This window comes from Oryx dammah, unplaced genomic scaffold (genome assembly GCF_014754425.2).
Source record: "Oryx dammah isolate SB20612 unplaced genomic scaffold, SCBI_Odam_1.1 HiC_scaffold_2, whole genome shotgun sequence".
NCBI classification, from domain to species: Eukaryota; Metazoa; Chordata; class Mammalia; order Artiodactyla; family Bovidae; genus Oryx; species Oryx dammah.
Window position 1 is genome coordinate 21,816,676 of NW_024070186.1, and position 18,681 is coordinate 21,835,356.

General features: G+C 49.8%; 1 protein-coding gene across 1 annotated transcript in view; it reads right to left on the reverse strand.

The window, feature by feature from the left end:
• RAB6B (RAB6B, member RAS oncogene family) overlaps positions 1-18,681 on the reverse strand; it is a 57,363-nt gene that overhangs the window by 26,755 nt on the left and 11,927 nt on the right. The window contains exon 2 of the mRNA XM_040232785.1: positions 2,141-2,199. Within this exon, the coding sequence (XP_040088719.1) occupies positions 2,141-2,199 (59 nt within the window). The remainder of the gene's footprint in view (positions 1-2,140; positions 2,200-18,681) is intronic.

Sequence of the window (18,681 nt, forward strand, 5' to 3'; positions counted from 1 at the left end):
GGCACAGCCCAACCACGGGGCACAGAGCATGGCACGGCCCAACCACGGGGCACAGAGCGTGGGCCTGGCCCAACCACAGGCAGACATGCGCTTGAGCCTTGGTGAGTCCGAAGAACATTTCACAGCACAGAGGAGGAGTGGGAAGGGCATTCCAGCAAAGCTGACACCATAAACCAAGGCACAGAGGCCTCAGAGTGTCACCGACTTGGGAGCAGCAAGCAGGGAGGCGCCTGGACCACAGGATACAGGACAAGCAGTGGGTCCTGGGAGATGACACTGAAGATAGAGGTGAGCTGAGATTGTGAGGGACTCCAACAACATGGGGAGAAGTTGAGGCTTTGATCCACAACAAAGGACCACTGAGGTTCTTGAGGGCCACTGCAAAGAGCTTGAGGCCTCCTCTGCTGCCCATCACTGTGAAGAATACCAACCAGCCAGGAGTGTCACTATTATTAATGGGCATCAGCAAGTATTATAACATTTGAAAGATCAAATAATCAAAATAATGTCTGTGAGATCATTCATACACACACACAAGTGAACACCAAGTCAGACTTAAGAACTGAAGTTAAAGCTGTGATTCAGATGTAAAGTGATGCAGGAGGACCCCCCTTGAAGGGAAGAGAGGCCTCTGGCAAGCCCACCCTGGTACAGAGTGTGGCCTGCACCAAACGAGACCAAGTGTGGCTGAGACAGTCATCCCAGAGCCGATGTCCAAGGTTGTGTACGTCATTCGGGACCCCAGGTCCTTACCCTTTAGTCGATTCCTACCAAGTCTACTAGTTATTTAGTATTTCAAACGACAGCAGAAGAAAAGAAGGGTAAGAGGGAGGCAGAGAAAGGGGCTGTATTTTAGGCAAGGATGCTGACTGGTCCAGAGTGAGACAGACAGACTAGAGTAGACACAGAACTATAGTCGGCAGTGAGCTGTGCTCTGCCTGTTCTGTAAGCCCGGGAAGGTGGGGAGACCTCTCAGCACAACAGTCCTCAGGGTGTTCTGTAAATATTTATCCTTTGAGGACTCAATGACAAAAGGATTCCGTGACCAAATACATCCAGGAGATTCTGCACACTACATCTTTCAGCAGATCAAAACCATGCACTGATATGGTAAAGGCCTTGAGAAGTCCTGCAGTAGAATTCTGTTCACCAGTGATCCTCAGTCTCTTGCCTTTTTATCTCAAACACCTACTAAGTGAAGTCACTCAGTCGTGTCCGACTCTTTGCGACCCCATGGACTGTAGCCCGCTCAGGCTCCTCTGTCCATGGGATTCTCCAGGCAAGAATACTGGAGTGGGTTGCCATTTCCTTCTCCAACTAACATCCCTTAGAACTACCATCTCACAGAACCCACTGGCTTAGAAAAATGCACTACTACTTGTCTGTCTTAAGGAAGAAAACAATAAAATTTTTCTTAAAAATAGTTGAAATGATTAAGTTTGGTGCCTTAAGATAACGGCTATAGTTGCAGGGGAAATTCACTTCATTTGACAAACCTTGCCACTCACCCATGTGCCAGAAGAGTGAAATGTTACTGACCTTCAAGAGCTCAGCCTTCAGCTCCTGGAGCCATTTCTCTTTGACTCCAGATCTCCCTTGAGAGCCAGGGGCACTCAGGTCACTTCACCTAGCCTCCTGCCCACGTAGAGCAGTGTAGGCCCATCAACTAGTCTCTCCAGGGAAGGAAGGGCCCCAGCAAACCACATGTGTGTGTGCACACATGAAGGTCCAGCCAACAGCCACGCTAGAGAAGCACATTCCTCTACTGGTCTTTCATGACCCTCATTTAGAATCTTGTCCATCCACTTCCATATGATGACTCCCAAGAATCCAAACACTGTAATGATTTAGACCTGCCATGGGGGCAGGAGAACACAAATTGAAAGGTGTCCTTTCTCTCCTGGAAACATTTTCTTACTGAGGTTTGGAGCTGCGGAAGGGCTCAGGGTCTTTACTGGGCTGGGACCAGGGTGCAAATGGGAGGCTCCTCCAAGGCAACATAGATGCCCTGGGCCCCATGCACACCCTACTCTCCTCCAGCGTCAGCAGTCCTGGGAGGGTGGCTGGCATGGTGTCCAGGCAGCCGTCAAGGCTACAAACACCATGAAGCTTAGTGAGGGGCAGGGACCCAGGAACTCACCTGGTACGTGTTGTCGAAGCTGTCGTACATGAACCGTGTGATCAGAGATGTCTTCCCGACTGTAAAACAAGAAGAGAGGGGTTCAGCTGTGATCCGGGCAAGGCTCCTCTAAACACATTTCATGCAATGAAAACAGATGATGAAATAAAAAAGCCCAGAGGAAAAGATGAGATGCAGAGACAGAGTGGGAGGTGGGACCCAGAGAGGGACACTGAGGAGAGGTATCCAAGTCTACACTGGGTGGGCTGCAGGGGAATCCCTGCCCTCTGAACTCTTACCACACAATCCAGGTCTTCCTTGACCCATAAGAGCCACATAAGAAGAATCAGAGAAAATGTGTGCATTACAGAATGCTTCTGTCACAGGCCTACATTCACCTGGAAATAACACTTTGCCCTTGGTCACAGGCTGGGATAGAGAGACGTTCTTTTATTTTAGCCTGGAACTGATGAGGAAGGTGACTCTCCAAGGAACCAGAGGGCAGGGGAAGTAAATGGATCATTCCCCAGTGTCTCTCATGGGCAGGACTATTCTTCAAAATGTGTACCTGACTGCCCAGCTCCTCATTGGATAGTTAACATCCCTGGACCTTGCTGGGTAAGTGCCAGTGGGATCCCCAGTCATTGTGACAAGCGAGGACTCCCCTGCACATTTGCAAATCCCCCTAAGGGCAGTAACATCTCCAACTGAGAACAACTGGTAGGACTATGGGAAAAAGGAAGTCTCTGTGGAATCCCGTAAATACTTCTAATTTCCCAAACTGCAGGATTCGGCTACTGACCTAACCCTGTGCAGGTCCCCTGAGGCCTGGCAGTGGCAGAAATGCAGTAGCAGCATCTCTGAGCATCTGGGTGGGGAAGAAGGGCGATAAAGGAACATTTGTTGGGCCAGGCCCAGCATGGAATGCTACACCATCCCACCAAGCCTCTGCTATGGCCCTGGGAGGCTCAGAGGTAGACTGGACCTGCTGAGCTTGGCTCAGAGTCCCTTCTGCTCTGGGCTATGAGAGACAGGTAACTCTGGCATGGAAAGCAAAAGATCCAGCGCCCAAGAGTTCTCCATTCTGCCTCTCCCCAGTTCTCAGATGGGATGTCCACAGGCCGAACCTGGCAGGGTAGCTGGTCCCTGGTTAGATGGAGCCAGGCAACACAACGGGGCTCCCCTGGGAAAGGTCCCTTTCCAGTTCAGAAGCCTCAGCAGTGCAGCAGACAAGGGCAGCCCTCTCCTGACAGCTGGCATTTGTAAGGAAAGGGCAGTTGTCTTCCACAGGGAGAAGGCATGCAGCTTGGTTCCAGGCTTGCCCAAACTCCACCCCTTGTGTCTCTTCACTGGGCTGTACCTGATTCGTATCTTTTGTGGTAAAACTATAATTGTAAGTAAGAGTGCTTTCCTGAGTTCTGTGAGTTGTTCTGGTGAATTATGGAACCTGAGGAGGGCCGGGGGAACCCCCAGATTTGTAGCCAGTTGGTCAGAAGTGCAGGACCCTGGGGACCTCACTCACAGCTGGTGTCGGAGGTGGATGTTAGTCTAGTGGGGAACTGTGAGTCCCCCACTTAAACCTGAGCAGTCTGATACCAGCTTAGCTCAGGTAGTGCCAGGACTGAACTGCACTCTATCTGCTGCTGTCAGAATAGCCCCACGTCTCTTCTGAACATCTCTGGGGTGAGCAGTAATACACCCAGGATCTCTTGGCTAAGTTTACCTGGAAACGGCCCTTTGAGCATCCAGTACAAATTAAATCTGTAAAGTGCTTTCCAATTGCTTTAAATCCCCGCTTAAATTCACATGAAAATGAGAAGTGGGGGCTTCCCATGCTGGGAGGATTGACTCTGAGGCCACAGAAAAGCGTGGCTGTTAACTGCTTAGGGGAACCCAGAGTGAGAAGCGGAGCAACCCCAAGCCAGCAGGAAGAGGATGAAATCAGGGAGCGCATGGGTCTTCCCCTTCCAAGAGCAATGGCAAGTTCCTGCTGCCTGTTAAAGAGGCACTGCACGGCCAGCTGGGAGCTCCCATCTGTGGTGACACACAGCACCTCACACCTCGGGGAAGGACACGGTCCTTTTCTCCAACAGGCTCCTCCCTAGGACAGGAAGGAGAGACAGCAGAACCCCGAAAAGCCACTGAGGGAACAGGAGGCTCGTGGAGGAGCCGAGAGAGCAGAAATCTCTGCAAGGCTTCTCTGCCAAGTCCCTTCTCGGGGCACCAGGCACGACCAGTGGCTCCCCAGTGGCTTGCAGGGTAACGGCTAGGCAGGAGGAGAAAATGCCCAAGAAACGAGTAGCATTTTGGGGACCGCACAGGACAACCTTTTAGGTATGGGGTCCTGGCCAGTGTCAGTATTGTCTCAGCTTCCTCACTGACCCAATAAAAGACGACCACCTGAACTATGTATTTATGGAGGTTGTGTCAGACACACCGCAGGGGCTGTGCCAGGCCCAGATCTACACGGCAGCGATCAACAGGGGAGACGGGACACCTGCCTGCCTAAAGCCTGTAGGACTTCTGTGCTTGCAGCAACAGTAAGCCCCTAAGTCTACCCTGGTCAGTCCTCAACTCTGAGTCAGGTACTTATGCACCTCCATTTTACACAAGGGGAAACAAGCTGCCAGCTCCTTGCCCAGGGCCAGAGCTGAGTGGGGCCAGGATGAAGCGGTTGGACCGGGGACTGAGTTCCTATGCCTCACGCTTCTCAGCATCTCTGGGTCATGCTAGATTACAGGATTCTGCCACGTCATCACTGCCACTGCTGTAGATGTCATGGGGCTCCAGGAATAGCTTCGCCTAAGCCCAGGAACCTTTTTCTTGGGATCGGAAGGAGGCAGGGTTTCCCCCTACTCGGGCAGTGCTTGACCCAACCTAGAAGGCCAGAAACTAGGAATTCAGGAAAAAGGAAGGCTTAGAAAATCAAGGATGGGTGGGTTAAGACACCTGGGGTGCAGCACCCCAAACTGAGGCCTGGACTGAATGACAGCCTCATTATGGATTTGATGCAAAAGGAAATGATTTCTTCCCATTCTTCCAGGTCAGTTTTTTTCATTTCTCAGAACAGAAGCCCTCCTCTTCCCTGACTCAGAGCTTCCCCAAGACCACCCATACTCTTTTCACGGCTGCCGGGCCAGTGTGGCTCAGACTCTGTCTGAACCTGTCAACTTGGCCTCCCTTCTTGGAGGCCTCCTCCTCGCCTTGGCCTCAGTCTGCACGCTTCACTGCAAGCAAGTGTGGCCGGTGTGTCCATGGCCAGTGCGTCCTGCCCCGGTCCCAATTTGGCTAAGACTGACTGCTGGGCCTCCACCCTGATCCGTGGCCCCGGGGCTCCGGGGCGGGGCTCACCAGCCTGAAGGGGACTGACCACCCCTCAGAGTAGAGCCCTAGGCGATGCTGTCCGGCACTGGCAGCGGGAAAGGAGCCTCTACACGTTGGCCCCAGGGCCCTGAGACAGAGCTTCACCAAGAAGCCCCTCACCCACTGCTGCCCTGTGTCATGTCCAGAAGTGGGGCGGGTCAAGGGGCCCCCACGTCCACACTCCCCCCCCCGAAGGGCAGAGGCTTCTTCCTGACCTCACACCCCACCTTCAACAACTGCCCCAAGTGGAAGGTGCTGGAACCTGGATACGGAGAGCCCACTGACTGGGTCACTCTCAGGCTCACCACAAAGAGCAGCGGGACAGCTGGGGCCATGCCCTGACTGGGCACTGCCACTGGGGCTGCCCAGGGGGAGGCCCCAGGGGCCGCGCATTCAAGCAGCTCAGACAGGGCTGGCTGGGGGAGGGGAAGGAGGCCTCCCCCGAGGCCCCCCATCCTTCTGCGGCCCCCTGCATCCTATGGGAGGGCCGTCCTGCCCACACAGCTCTGTTCTCAAGGTCACACTGCCCCACTGCCCTAAAGACAGCTCTCAGATACCACCACAGCTGCGCAGAGCTCTTTTCAGGAGCAAAGATTCAGCTCTTCTGGTAGGATTTTATTAAAAATAAGCAAGCAAATCATTACTGAGCTTTTTCCTCTCTGCTCACAGCTCAGCAATATTCTCCTAATCTTCTGGCGGTTTAGGCCCACAGGATTAAGCAGGGAGATGCATTTTTCCTTTCACCCAAATGAGGGTGAGAAAATTCATCCTGAGCACTTACTAGGAGGCTCCAGAAAGAAGGAATGGAAATGTTCTTACTGAACTTTTACTCAGCACCAGACAAGAAATTCTTAGTTTTCCTCATTAATCCTCATCGGGATCCAATAAACTGGTTCTTATCTCCAAGGTCATGTGGCTGGGAAGCAGTGCAGCTGACGTATAAACCCAGGTATGACGCCTACGACCTCGCCTCGTGCAGGACGTTGTGCTGGTTTATGGAAAGGTCTGGCCAGCAGCCGAGCAGGAAGTCACAAAAGGGCAAGGGTTTTGGGGTGGGGGGTGCGGCTTGGTAGTCAGGAAGGCCACAAGTGGCGGGGAGCAGCCCAACGGGAAGTGGAGAGGAGAACAGGTATTCTGCTGCTTTGGAGGAGAACAGGTATTTCAGGCAGAGGGAACAGTGTGAGCACTGAGGCAGGGAGACCAGAAGCTTGTGTGAGGCGATGGGATGGGAGGCAATAAGCTAATTACAGTGGAGGAGGGGCAGTAGCCTGGCCAGGAGCCATGGGGACACACTGGAGCCCTCCAGGTCCACGTCTGACCTTGGTCTCAGGGGAAATGGGGCCCAACCAGGTGTGTGAGGAATAGATAACAAACACTGTTCAAGGAAGCTCTGTATGGGCACCGGATTGACTTAAATCCAAATCAGAAGCAAGCCCAGTGGGCCAGGGCTAGATGGCCAGGCCTGTGGCCACACCACGGAGCACAATTCCCTCCCAGGGATGGCAGGAGCTTCCAAAGTGTCTTACGCCTCTAGAGAGGCAGTGGGAAAGGTGTGGCAGATTGTAATGAACATGATGGCTCACAAAGTACGCCCCAGCCCACGTGCTCTCCTTCCAGTGCATCGCTGTCACTCTCTCCGGGGGGAAATTTGCGGGTCTGTGACTATGGTAGAAATGGTACTATGTGCGACTCCAAAGGCAAGGTTAGAAAAGGCAGCACAGCTTCTGTCCGGAGAGCTCCAGCTCCCTCACACTCTGGAAGCTAGCTCTCCAACCCAGTCGCCATGCGGAGAGGACGCCAAAGGCAGCCTACACACAGGAGGACCACACGGAGACACCCATGTGGCAAGAAATGGAGACCCCCAGCCAGCACACATTGCGAGTGGGGGAGCCTTCAGATGACTCGAGCCCAGCCTTGGAGCCATTAAAGTGGGTCAGAGACACCCTTTCCCTGCTAGGACCTGCCCAAACTATAGATTCCTGAGCAAAGAATATAGCCTCATTGTCTTGAGCCACTAAATTTTGGAGTGGTTGCCAGGAGAAATATCAACAACCTTAGATATGCAGAGGATACCACTCTAATGGCAGAAAGTGAAGAGGAATTAAAGAGACTTGATAAGGGTGAAAGAGGAGAGTGAAAAAGCTGGCTTGAAACTCAACATTCAAAAACTAAGATCATGGCATCTGGTCCCATCAATTCATGTCAAATAGAAGGTGATAAAATGGAATCAGTGACAGATTTTATTTTCTTGGGCTCCAAAATCACTGCAGATGGTGACTGCAGCCATGAAATTAAGACACTTGATCCTTGAAAGGAAAGCTATGACAAGCCTAAACATCGTATTAAAAACCAGAGTATCACTTTGCCGACCACCGTCCATACACTCAATGCTATCAAAGCTATAGCCAGCAGCATTCACCTGGACTTCACCCATGAGGCCACTTACTCCCACAGCCTCCCATGACCCCCACTCCCCATCTCAGTGCAGGCCCCAGAAAATGGATTTTTGTACCTTCAGGTGGCTTCTAGGTAGCAACAGAGGATGTGAGGCATCTCTACTCGCTCAAACACCCGCTGGGGGCTCACTCTGCTCACTCTGTGCTAGGCCCCGGCTAGGCATAGAATCCGCAGTGGAAAGCAGATGACCCTTTGCCCTGCAGCAGCAGCCTGGCTAAGCTGACAGAGCCAGACTCAGGTGCAAACACCCAAGATGCAAGGCAACTTGAGACAGGGCTACTGAGAGGCCAAAAAAAGGCAAGGTCACTCTCTGCTGGGGAACTGCAGAGGTATCCTATAGGAAGTTGTAACAAACCTAGAGGGCATATTAAAAAGCAGAGACACTACTTTGCCAACAATGGTCCATATGGTCAAAGTATGGTTTTTCCAATAGTCATATACAGATATGGGAGTTGGACCATAAAGAAGACCGAGTGCCAAAGAATTGATACGTTCAAACTGTGGTGCTGGAGAAGACTCTTGAGAGTCCCTTGAACTGCAAGGAAATCAAACCAGTGAATCCTAAAGGAAATCAACACTGAATATTCATTGGAAGGACTAATGTTGAAGCTGAAGCTTTAATACTTTGGCCACCTGATGCGAAGAGCCAACTCAGTGGAAAAGACCCTGATGCTGGGAAAGACTGAAGGCAAAAGAAGAAGGGGGCAGCAGAGGATGAGATGGTTAGACAGCATCACCAACTCAATGAACATGAATGTCAGCAAACTCCAGGAGATAGGGAAGGACAGGGAAGCCTGGTGTGCTACAGTCCATGGGGTCACTAAGAGTCAGACACGACTGAGCGACTGAACAGCAACCTGCAGGAGGTGGCACTGGGCTGGGTCTTGATGGGTGGAGACGACACATCAGGGGAGTGACATTCCCAGGGGAGTGAGCAGACAGGTCTCACCACTGCTACCACCTGAAGCCAGAGACTCCCAGGAGTCTGGGGTCAGTGCCCATGAGAGTTCCTGGGCACGGCTGGTACCCGGGTCACAGGCTGACACCTGAGTAGGCTGTGAGCCCCCAGACCCCAGTCCAACATTTCCCTCCATGAAGGACTCCTCTCTGCCCTGTCATCTCTACAGCGGGTGTGGGTGGAGATATCCATGAGGGCCAGAAATGGGGCAAAACGTGAGACAGAGCACAAGAAATCAGCTGGAGACTTGATGGAGGGTCTGCCAAGGCATGGCAGCATGTGCCCCACCTGAAGAGTCTCCCCCTCGCTGAGCCATGCCCGAACCTTGCCCCACAATCTGCTCTGTGGCATGCTCGTGTTTACTGCCCACACCAGTGCAGGGGTGCCACTGAATGGTCGGTGCATCCCATCTGGTCCTCCTTGGGGTCAGTGGGCTGGGCCCAGAGTGGGAGGTAGGAAAGCAGGGCTCACTGCCATCTCCGGGCTGCTGTGGCAGGCTGCCCTCCTTTTAGATGCTTGTGTTTTTAGAGAGGGGAAAGAGTCTCTGCAGCCTTGGCCCAGAGACCCTATCAGCCAACCCAGGTCGCAGAAATGTCCACAGCTGTCACACGGGCTGTCACTCAGGGCTAAAAAGGCAAATCTGCTTCCCCAAGGCTCAGGCCAAGCAACCCACCCCTAGGATGGGCCCGGCTGACTCAGATCTCCCATCAGCTCAGTTTCCAGAACACAAATGGGAGATGCTGGGAAGGGCTGCCCACCAAGGGGTCCAGTCCTCGTCCTGATGCTGGGAAGGTGGCCAGGCCCTCCCTGTTTAGTGTCCCTGCTCTGCAGGGTCTGGGAAGAGGGCTCCACCATTCTCCTGCACCCCCTGTCCACAAAGTCCCCCATTACTGCCTGACCATGGGCTATACAGTCCCCAGGCCCTGCGGTGACAAGAACGACAGCTGGAGACACGAGCTTCATCTGTCGGATTCTTGTTTCCTTTTGTTCTGTTTTCACAACCAGAAAACCCAGCCCCACCCTCCTGCAAGGTGGACAAGCATGGGGGCCCAGGGACCAGGCTCCCACTGCACACGCCCTGCCGCCTTGTGCTGAGAAACGCTGCTGCAGAATAGGGCTCTGCCAGCTCCTACCTGAGCCCTGAGGGGCCAGCTGGCTCACCGTAGGCTGAATGAGGAAACACGTGAAACTTTCATTTCAAACCATCCCCCAAAGGACTCAAACTGTAATTAAGAAGTATGCAAAGCTCTTCATTGGACACTTTAATTAAGTGTGTTAATTCCCTCTGCCAGAGGATGCTCAGTCACCTGGGCCTCACTGGGGGATCCAGGGAAGACAGAAGAGAGGAGGGAGGAGGGGGTAATAAGCCAAAGAAGGGGTCGCAGGACAGTGGCGGGGGGTGGGGCTGGTCTGGCGCAGGCCCTTTCTCCTGCTCCGGTTAGGAGCCTGGCCCATCCCTGATGCTCTTGCTTCCCCACTCCTCCACCTGTCCCCATCTGCTCTGTCTGAGCCTAGAACACCAGGAAAATCTGTCCTAGGTCAGAGGCAGTAGGGTGTCATTCACTCTGTTCCCCCCCCCCCACCAATGTATATCTCAGCCTTGCCACTTCCGGAGCTAAGAGGTCATTATTCCAATGAGGTCAGGCTATGTGGTCTTTAAGAGCTGCTTCCACTTTGAGGTGAGTGACAATGCTTACCAAGCCTGAAATGCAGCTGGATAAAAGGACCAAGGGAGGGTCTCATTTTCTGCTAGGAGCAGAGTCCCTCTGACCCTTGGTTCTTACTAACTTTCAAACATTTCATGCCCACTTCCACTGGCATCAACCTGGAGCCCTGAGAGCACAAGAAGGGTCTGTGCTCCATTGTCCGCTCTGGTAGAAGAACAGAGGATTGAGGGGCCCAGAGAGGGTGCACTGGGCTGGGAGCTATGCACAGGAGTGATTGCACTCATCTGCGTTAACCCTCTGTTTCTCCCCACAAAAGGATCACTGGTGAATTTTGAAGCTATCACTGTTTAAAATAACATCAGGATATAATAGCTACCTATCAATAACAATAGTGAGTAGCTGCCCAATACCTTTGAATGCCCCTACTACACTGGGGGGGGTCTAACACCATCCTCCCCAATGCAGCAGCCTCTCTTGCAGCTCTGTTGCAGGCATCTGACTTAGGCTTCTCCCACTAGATACTCACGTGAGACTCACCAGAAGTGAATCTAGTGAGATGTGGGATGTCCCTGGATTCTGCATGCAGGGGCAGTCATGACGTGGGTTTCAGCATCAGTCTTTGCCAGTTCTCAGCACAGGGACTGTCTCTCCCCCTGGACCAGTCCTGGTATGACTCAGGCTCCAAGCCTGGTCCTCTGAGCCTCCCAGACTCTGAGCTCCCTAGTCATTGCTCTCATACACTGACTGTCTGCCTGAATCAACTGGAGAGTGAGAATAGATTTTTCTTATTTGCAACTAAGAACTTTGAGAGCGATATAAGACAAAGGACAAATAAGCTAAAAAGAGAAGGCTGGAGCAAAAAAAGTTTGTTCACAGACATACATCTTAAACTATATTACTCAATCATTAAAGTCAGACTAAGATATTGCCCAAGACTCCTGACAGTCAAAAAAGTCAAGCAAAAAAATGTGAACATGACTAACTGTACAATTCACACTATTCATAAGATACAACCAAACTAGCTTTTAATAACGGGTTTTCAATAAGAGTTGAATAGCAGAAAGTTCTTGCAAAGAGTCTGGAGTACAGAAATCATGCAGCTAATTTACATGTTTACATAATTAATTGTAAAACACTGCAGATGAAAATCAAGGATGCTAACCAGACCAGGCAACACCATTGCCCAAGCCAGTGTTCTCACTCAAAGGCCTAGACCAGTGTCCCCTACAAATAAATGATTAAATGAAAAGCCAAAGACCAAAGGATGTTCCCTTCCAGCCAACACCGTGTAATAAGGATCAGATTTCACTGGAAACAACCAAAATACAGACAAAACATAATAAGACAACACAGGACATCAGGCAATAAAGGTCAATAAACCCTGAGGGATACGAAACAAATGAGGTGAGCCCCCTAATTGCTTCAGATTGTTGCTTTGAGAAAATTCCAGGCCATGGGACAGAGAGTGGGGAGACAGAGCTAAGAGTCCAGAGAAAACAAGGCAGCTGAAGTTCACAAGAGAAGAAGGAGGTATGTCTGCAAAATGACTCCCTTAAGTTTTCAGCTAAGGATTGTTCATTAAAGATGTACCAAAAAAATTGCTCAAGACTTGGGAAAGATCCACCCAAGTGGATTAAAAAGGAAACACTGCCTGGCATCCACACAGATCTGGGATAGTGCCTGCTCCTATCAGCCAGAGTGAAAAAAATCCTCATTCATGAAACATTGGGGCAAGAACTCTGAAGGGCTGTGCCTCAACAGTGGGAGGTAATTAGCCCCAGACTGAGCACCATTCCAGTCCCAGCTAACAAATCCTAAGAATATCTATAGAAATACAAAAACTGCACAATACACAACATGACAAGATTCACAATGTCTAGCATCCAATAAAAAATTACTAGGCATGAAAAGAAGCAATAGATCCTTACTTAACAAGGAGGGAAAAAAATCAATTGAAACTGACACAAATGTTAGAATTAGAAAACAATTATTTAAGAAAACAATTATCATGACTGCATTTCATATGTTCAAAAAGTTAAACAGAGAGATTTCCCTTGTGGTCCAGTGGTTAAGATCTCACGTGCCACAGGGCAATTAAGCTCATATGCCACAACTACTAGGCCTACATGCCACAACTAGAGAGCCTGTGCACCTCAGTGAAAGATCCTGTGATGCAATGAACACCCCACATGCTGCAACTAAGACCCAACCCAGCCAAATAAGTATTCTTTTAAAAAGTTAAACAGAGATATTTAAAAAGACACAACTCATCCTCCTAGAGTAAAAGCTATAATGTGGGAGATGAAAAATATGTTAAATTGGATTCAGTTCAGTTCGTTGCTCAGCCGTGTGCAACTCTTTGCGACCCCATGAACTGCAGCACATCCTGCCTCCCTGTCCATCACCAACTCCTGGAGTTCACCCAAACTCACATCCATCAAGTCAGTGATGCCATCCAGCCATCTCATCCCCTGTCGTCCCCTTTTCCTCCTGCCCCCAATCCCTCCCAGCATCAGTCTTTTCCAGTGAGTCAACTCTTCGCATGAGGTGGCCAAAGTACTGGAGTTTCAGCTTTAGTATCATTCCTTCCAAAGAACACCCAGGGCTTATCTCTTTTAGAATGGACTGGTTGGATCTCTTTGCAGTCCAAGGGACTCTCAGGAGTCTTCTCCAGCACCACAGTTCAGAAGCATCAATTCTTTGGCGCTCAGCTTTCTTCACAGTCCAACTCTCACAGCCATACATGACCACTGGAAAAACCATAGCCTTGACTAGACAGACCTTTGTTGGCAAAGTAATGTCTCTGCTTTTGAATATGCTATCTAGGTTGGTCATAACTTTTCTTCCAAGGAGTAAGCATCTTTTAATTTCATGGTTGCAGGCACCATCTGAAGTGATTTTGGAGCCCCCCAAAATAAAGTCAGCCACTGTTTCCACTGTTTCCCCATCAGATTAATCCCAGATTAACTACAGAAGAAAAGATTAATGAACTTGAAGACATATTAATATCTAAAATAAAATGCAGAGTAAAAAGAAAAGAAATAAATTATTGGAGTATCAGTGAGCTATGGGATGACATCAAGTAGACTAACATTCATGTAACTGGAGTCCTTGAAAGATTTGAAGAAAGTTTTACTGAAAATACTCTGAATTTGAGAGAAAATATAAACCCATAGATCCAAAAAGTTCAACAACCCCCAAGCAAAGGAAACAAAAGAAACCAAACAAAGTTACATCATAATCAAACTGTACCAAATCAGTGATACAGAGAAAATCATAAGAGCCAGGGAAAATAACACATTATATACAGAGAAATAAATATAAGGAAGACAGCAACTTTTCCTCAGAAACAATGCAAGCAAGAAGACAATGGAGCAATACCTGTAAAGTGCTGAAAGAAAAATGTATTAATCTAGAATTCTGTAACTTTAAGACATATACAAGCTAACATCGTTCAAAAACAAGAATGAAATAAAAAACTTTTTCAAATATTCAAAAGCTGATAGAATTAATCACCAGAAGACTCTCATAACAAGGAATGTTACAGGTGGTCTTCCAGGAAAAAGTGAAATGACACCAAATAGAAATGTGGATCCACATAAAAGAATAGTGAACACAGGAAATGGTCACTACATGGCTAAATATGTAAAATTTCTTTCCTATCATTTAAACATCTTTAAGAGACACCTGACTGTTTAAACAGAAATAAGAAATAAGAAAGTTATTGGATCACAGACCTAAGAGAACACGGAAGAAAAATCTTTGTTACCTTGTCAGAAGCCATGCAGACAAGAAGAAAATGAAGCAATGCATTTGAAGGACTGAAAGAAAAATACTGTCATCTCAGAATTCTATACCCAGCAAAAATCTTTCAAAAACCGAAGTGAAATAAAAAAGTCAGGTACCAAGACTATTTCTAGCCAGCAGACCTACAACACAAGAAAGGAAGTTCTGGGAACCGGAGCAGCAGGACAGCAACACGTTCACACACCACACAGGGTCAGTACACTCACCGACAGTCCTGGATTTTCAGAGGTTAAAGCGTCTGCCTCCGATGTGGGAGACCCAGGTTCGATCCCTGGGTCAGGAAGATCCCCTGGAGAAGGAAATGGTAACCCACTCCAGTATTCTTGCCTGGAGAATCCCATGGACAGAGAAGCCTGGTGGGCTACAGTCCATGGGGTCGCAAAGAGTTGGACACAACTGAGCGATTTCACTTTCTTTCACTTTCTGCCACTGTGTGGTCTTGAGTTAGTCACTATCCTCTCTGAGGCTCAGAGTTCTAATCTGTCCAATGGGGGAAGAAATGCCTACCTCACAGAAGTGCCATGAATACCATGGGAGGGGTAAAAAGTTATCATTCTGGGTAAAAGGCATATGGAAAGTCTTCAGAATATTCCTACAACTTTCTATAAGCCTAAACTCATTTTTGGCATAATTTTAAATAAAAATTTTATTTAAAATAAAATTTTAATAAGCAGTAAAAGGAAAAAATAAATACGATGACTTTTTAAAATTATGCATACATATACATATAGTGCATAACCCTATATCCATGTCTCTCAGATTCTGAACACATTCAGGAAATGGCTTGTTCTGATTAAACATTATGGTCAACATGAAAATTTCCTAAGGAACTAGAATATAACTGTACTTGGCATCAACAGTCTTCACAGAGAACCAGGAGCTAGCTGGGTGGGAATTGCTGTGAGCCCTTCTAACCACAGACCAGAGAGGGAGCAAGCCTTGACAGGCCAGCTTGGTGGGCAGAACCCGGCAGAACCACACAGGCACATGCTCACCAAGATGTATTACACACACACACACACTCAACCCAGCAGGCACCAGAAGCCCTGGTATGTGAGGAAACTCTCTAGTCCTCCTGATGTCTTAGCAGTGAAACTGGGAAATCATCAGGATTTCTTAAAAACTACTTGAGATCTGAGCACACAGTGATCAGCCCACCCACTGTCTGGACCCTCTCTGCCTCAGAAAACCATCTCAAACACTCTTGTCAGCTTCCAAAGGTGTTGAATCTCCCCACCATGTCCCCAAAGCACCAGCACCAGTGAGCTTTGAGAGTCAGCTACCCTTCATCCCCAGCTAGAATAGGAGCCCTGCCCACAACACACACAGTTACCCCATGGCCTGGCTTCCCTGGACAGCCAGACCCTGGGTGGGCAGAATGTGCTCCATTCCAATCAGCTTGAGGCTCAGCCCAACTCCACACAAACCCTACACTGGCCATCATGTCACATGTCTGAGAGCTGCATGGGTGCTATGGAGAATTCATCCACAGTGAAGATATGCACATTTGAGAGCAGGAAGAAGCACACACTGAATTCCCACCACCAGCTGATCTTTTGACAAGGCTGATGTTAATGCAATTTGGTAGTTTATTTAACTGAGAAGAACACTTGGCCCATCCACAGCATGGAGGTTTGCAAAGTAATATATGTACATACTCACATTTACACTTTTCTTCCTCAGGCAAATTGTTGGTGGCATTGCTGCTAAAAGTCTCATTCTAGGGAGAGGAGAGCGGGGTAGTGACAGAGTGGCTAGACAGAGTGCAGAGAGCCGTGGCTTTTGTTTCCCAGGTTATCAGCTGAGGTCCAGTCAGAGGGGCTTTGTGACAATGGACCCGCAGCCTCCATGCATGGAGGCCTGGTCATGAGACCAAGCTCCCCTGGGCAGGTAGAAGGTGGCCTCAAGGTCACAGGCTGCTGGAGACAGGGCATCCTTCTGAGGAGCCCTGGGCTGGCTGATCACGAGTGCTGACTCCAAGGGTTCCCCATGCACAGGGGCTGCTCCCAGCACTTGTGTAGGCCCAACACCCCTCCCTGTCCCTGCACACCCTCATACAGTCTGCTCACTCTGAGCACCTTGCTGCTTTGCCACAGAAGAAACAGGCAAAATCCCAGGCCACTGCACGTTCAGGGTGCTGGTGAGGGAAGAGAGAACATGGAGACCTCCCCACTCCATCAACAGAAAGAAGATCCCTCCTGCCTTCAGGATGGGCTCAAGGGCACCTGCTCACACTTCACACAGGGAGTAGGGATGGACCTGCAGGTAAAATTTAGAGACAAGGAACAATGTTTCTGGGGTGGAAGATGCATTCTATATCTCTGTGTCCCTAGGCCTGACAATGAGCACAGCAATACTCGGCAGGCAAGGAAGATTCTGTCTCTAGCCCTGTGGACCAGAAATGACTATTGGCCAGGCACTGGGGTGTTTTCAGGGCCAGGCTTAGGAAACAAGGAACTGGGTGGCTATCCAGGTCTCCTCCTGGACTTGATTGCCTGGGTACCAGAAAAAATGTAGCCTGCCTCACCTGTCTCCATCCCACAAGCTCCAAAGCAGTGCCACAGAGAGTGGGAACCATTGAGACCCTTGGAATTATACTTGACCAAGCCTCTAACCGAGCTGAGATGTGAAGTCAGAGAAGAGGGGCCACTTGCCTAGGGTCACACAGCACAAGGGTCTCAGTGAGACAGTATCTCTCATGGTGAACAGCCCAGAGCTCCACCTCAGAGGTTTGTCTGAGCCCATCAGGCTGACCGAAGTGTGCCCAGGTTAGGAAGGTGCTGCCTCTTGAAGCCCTGGGAGAAACACAAGAAGGGAGGAGCAGCAGAGATTAAACTGCAGGAAGGCCCTGAAGCCTGGCTTCCAGAAGGATGACAGATCACAGTGGCCTGACAAATCACAGCAAGAAGGCACCTAGAGATCACCTGATCTGGTCCTTCACATAACAGGAAAAATCAGAGATCCAGGGAGCAGGAGGGTTTGGTCAACGTTGCCCAAAGGAAGAGCAGTAGCAGAGCAAGAACGAGGGTCCAAATCTTGGGCTACCCCAATGCCTGCTTTGGGGGGCTCCAGCCAGCTGCTTAGCCAGGGGCAGGTCACAGCCCCTCCTGGAAGCTCCAACTCCTAGTCTGCAAAAGGAGAGCATCTCTAAGGTGTGTCCTCCCTGAAAACATTTTCACCCCATCTGTACTAGTTATCTGTTGCTGTGTAACAAACCCACGAAGTGGATCAAAACAATATATATTTATTATATCACACTCTCCTGGGGCAGGAGTCTGGGCCTGGCTTTCCTGGATCCTCTGGTTGGAGTCTCACAAGGTTACAATCACAGTATTGACTGGGCTACATTTCTTTCTGGAGCTCGGGTGCTCTTCAAGACTCCCATTTGTGGTGGTTGACAGAATTCAGTTCCTCGTGGCTGGAGGACTGAGTCTCCATTTTGGGGGGAGCTCCGGCCAGGGTCTGCTTTTCCTCTAGAGGAAACACCCACAGTTCCTTGCCGTAGGACCCCTCACTACCCTCTCCCCACACGGAAGCTTACTCCTTCAAGGCCAGCAGAGGAGTCTTTCAGAGCTACAATCATGGGAGTGACAGCTGTCATCCCTGCCATACTATATTGGCTAGAAGCAAGTGTTGGGTTCCATCTGATTCAAGGGACTACACAAGGGTACTTCATTTAGGATCGCCTTAGATCCTTATCTGCCAAACCATCTCACATTCCTGAAGATGCCCCCTCTCCTCTTGACTTAGCCTCCGCCTCCTCTCTGCAGCGGTGTCAGTGGCTGGGCGCCTGCAACAGAATCTCACAGGTCTCTCTGTTAGAGGCTGTGACTGCCTCACCATACACTTCCCACAGCACTGCCAGCCCTCCGGCTGAGGTGGACATACAAGCAGACACTGGGCTAGACCGTCTGGGCTAGACCTCTGGTTTAGATGACCCTTTAGCTGCACAATAGAGGAAGGAGCCAAGTTGTTCTGGCCCAGCCTCTGGAGTTCTGGCCTCTTCTGACGCAGGTGGGAGACAACAGGGTGGGTGGGCTAGCTGGGCACCTTCCCAGACCTGCATGTCTCACTCTGACGTGGGCAGCAGCCTGCAGTGCTCCGGCTGGATGTGGGGGAGTGACGGATTAGAATCAGGGGAAAATTTCCGGATGCTGGTGCTGCAAGTAGGATCTGTTAATATCTCAAAATAAGTGGCTGAACTGAGAGTGGGTTTTCTATTTCCCCCAAAAGACACCCTTCTCAGAAACGCTCTTAACACAAAGAACAAAACCAAACAATCTCCTGAATCCAATGCTTGACCCCACTTG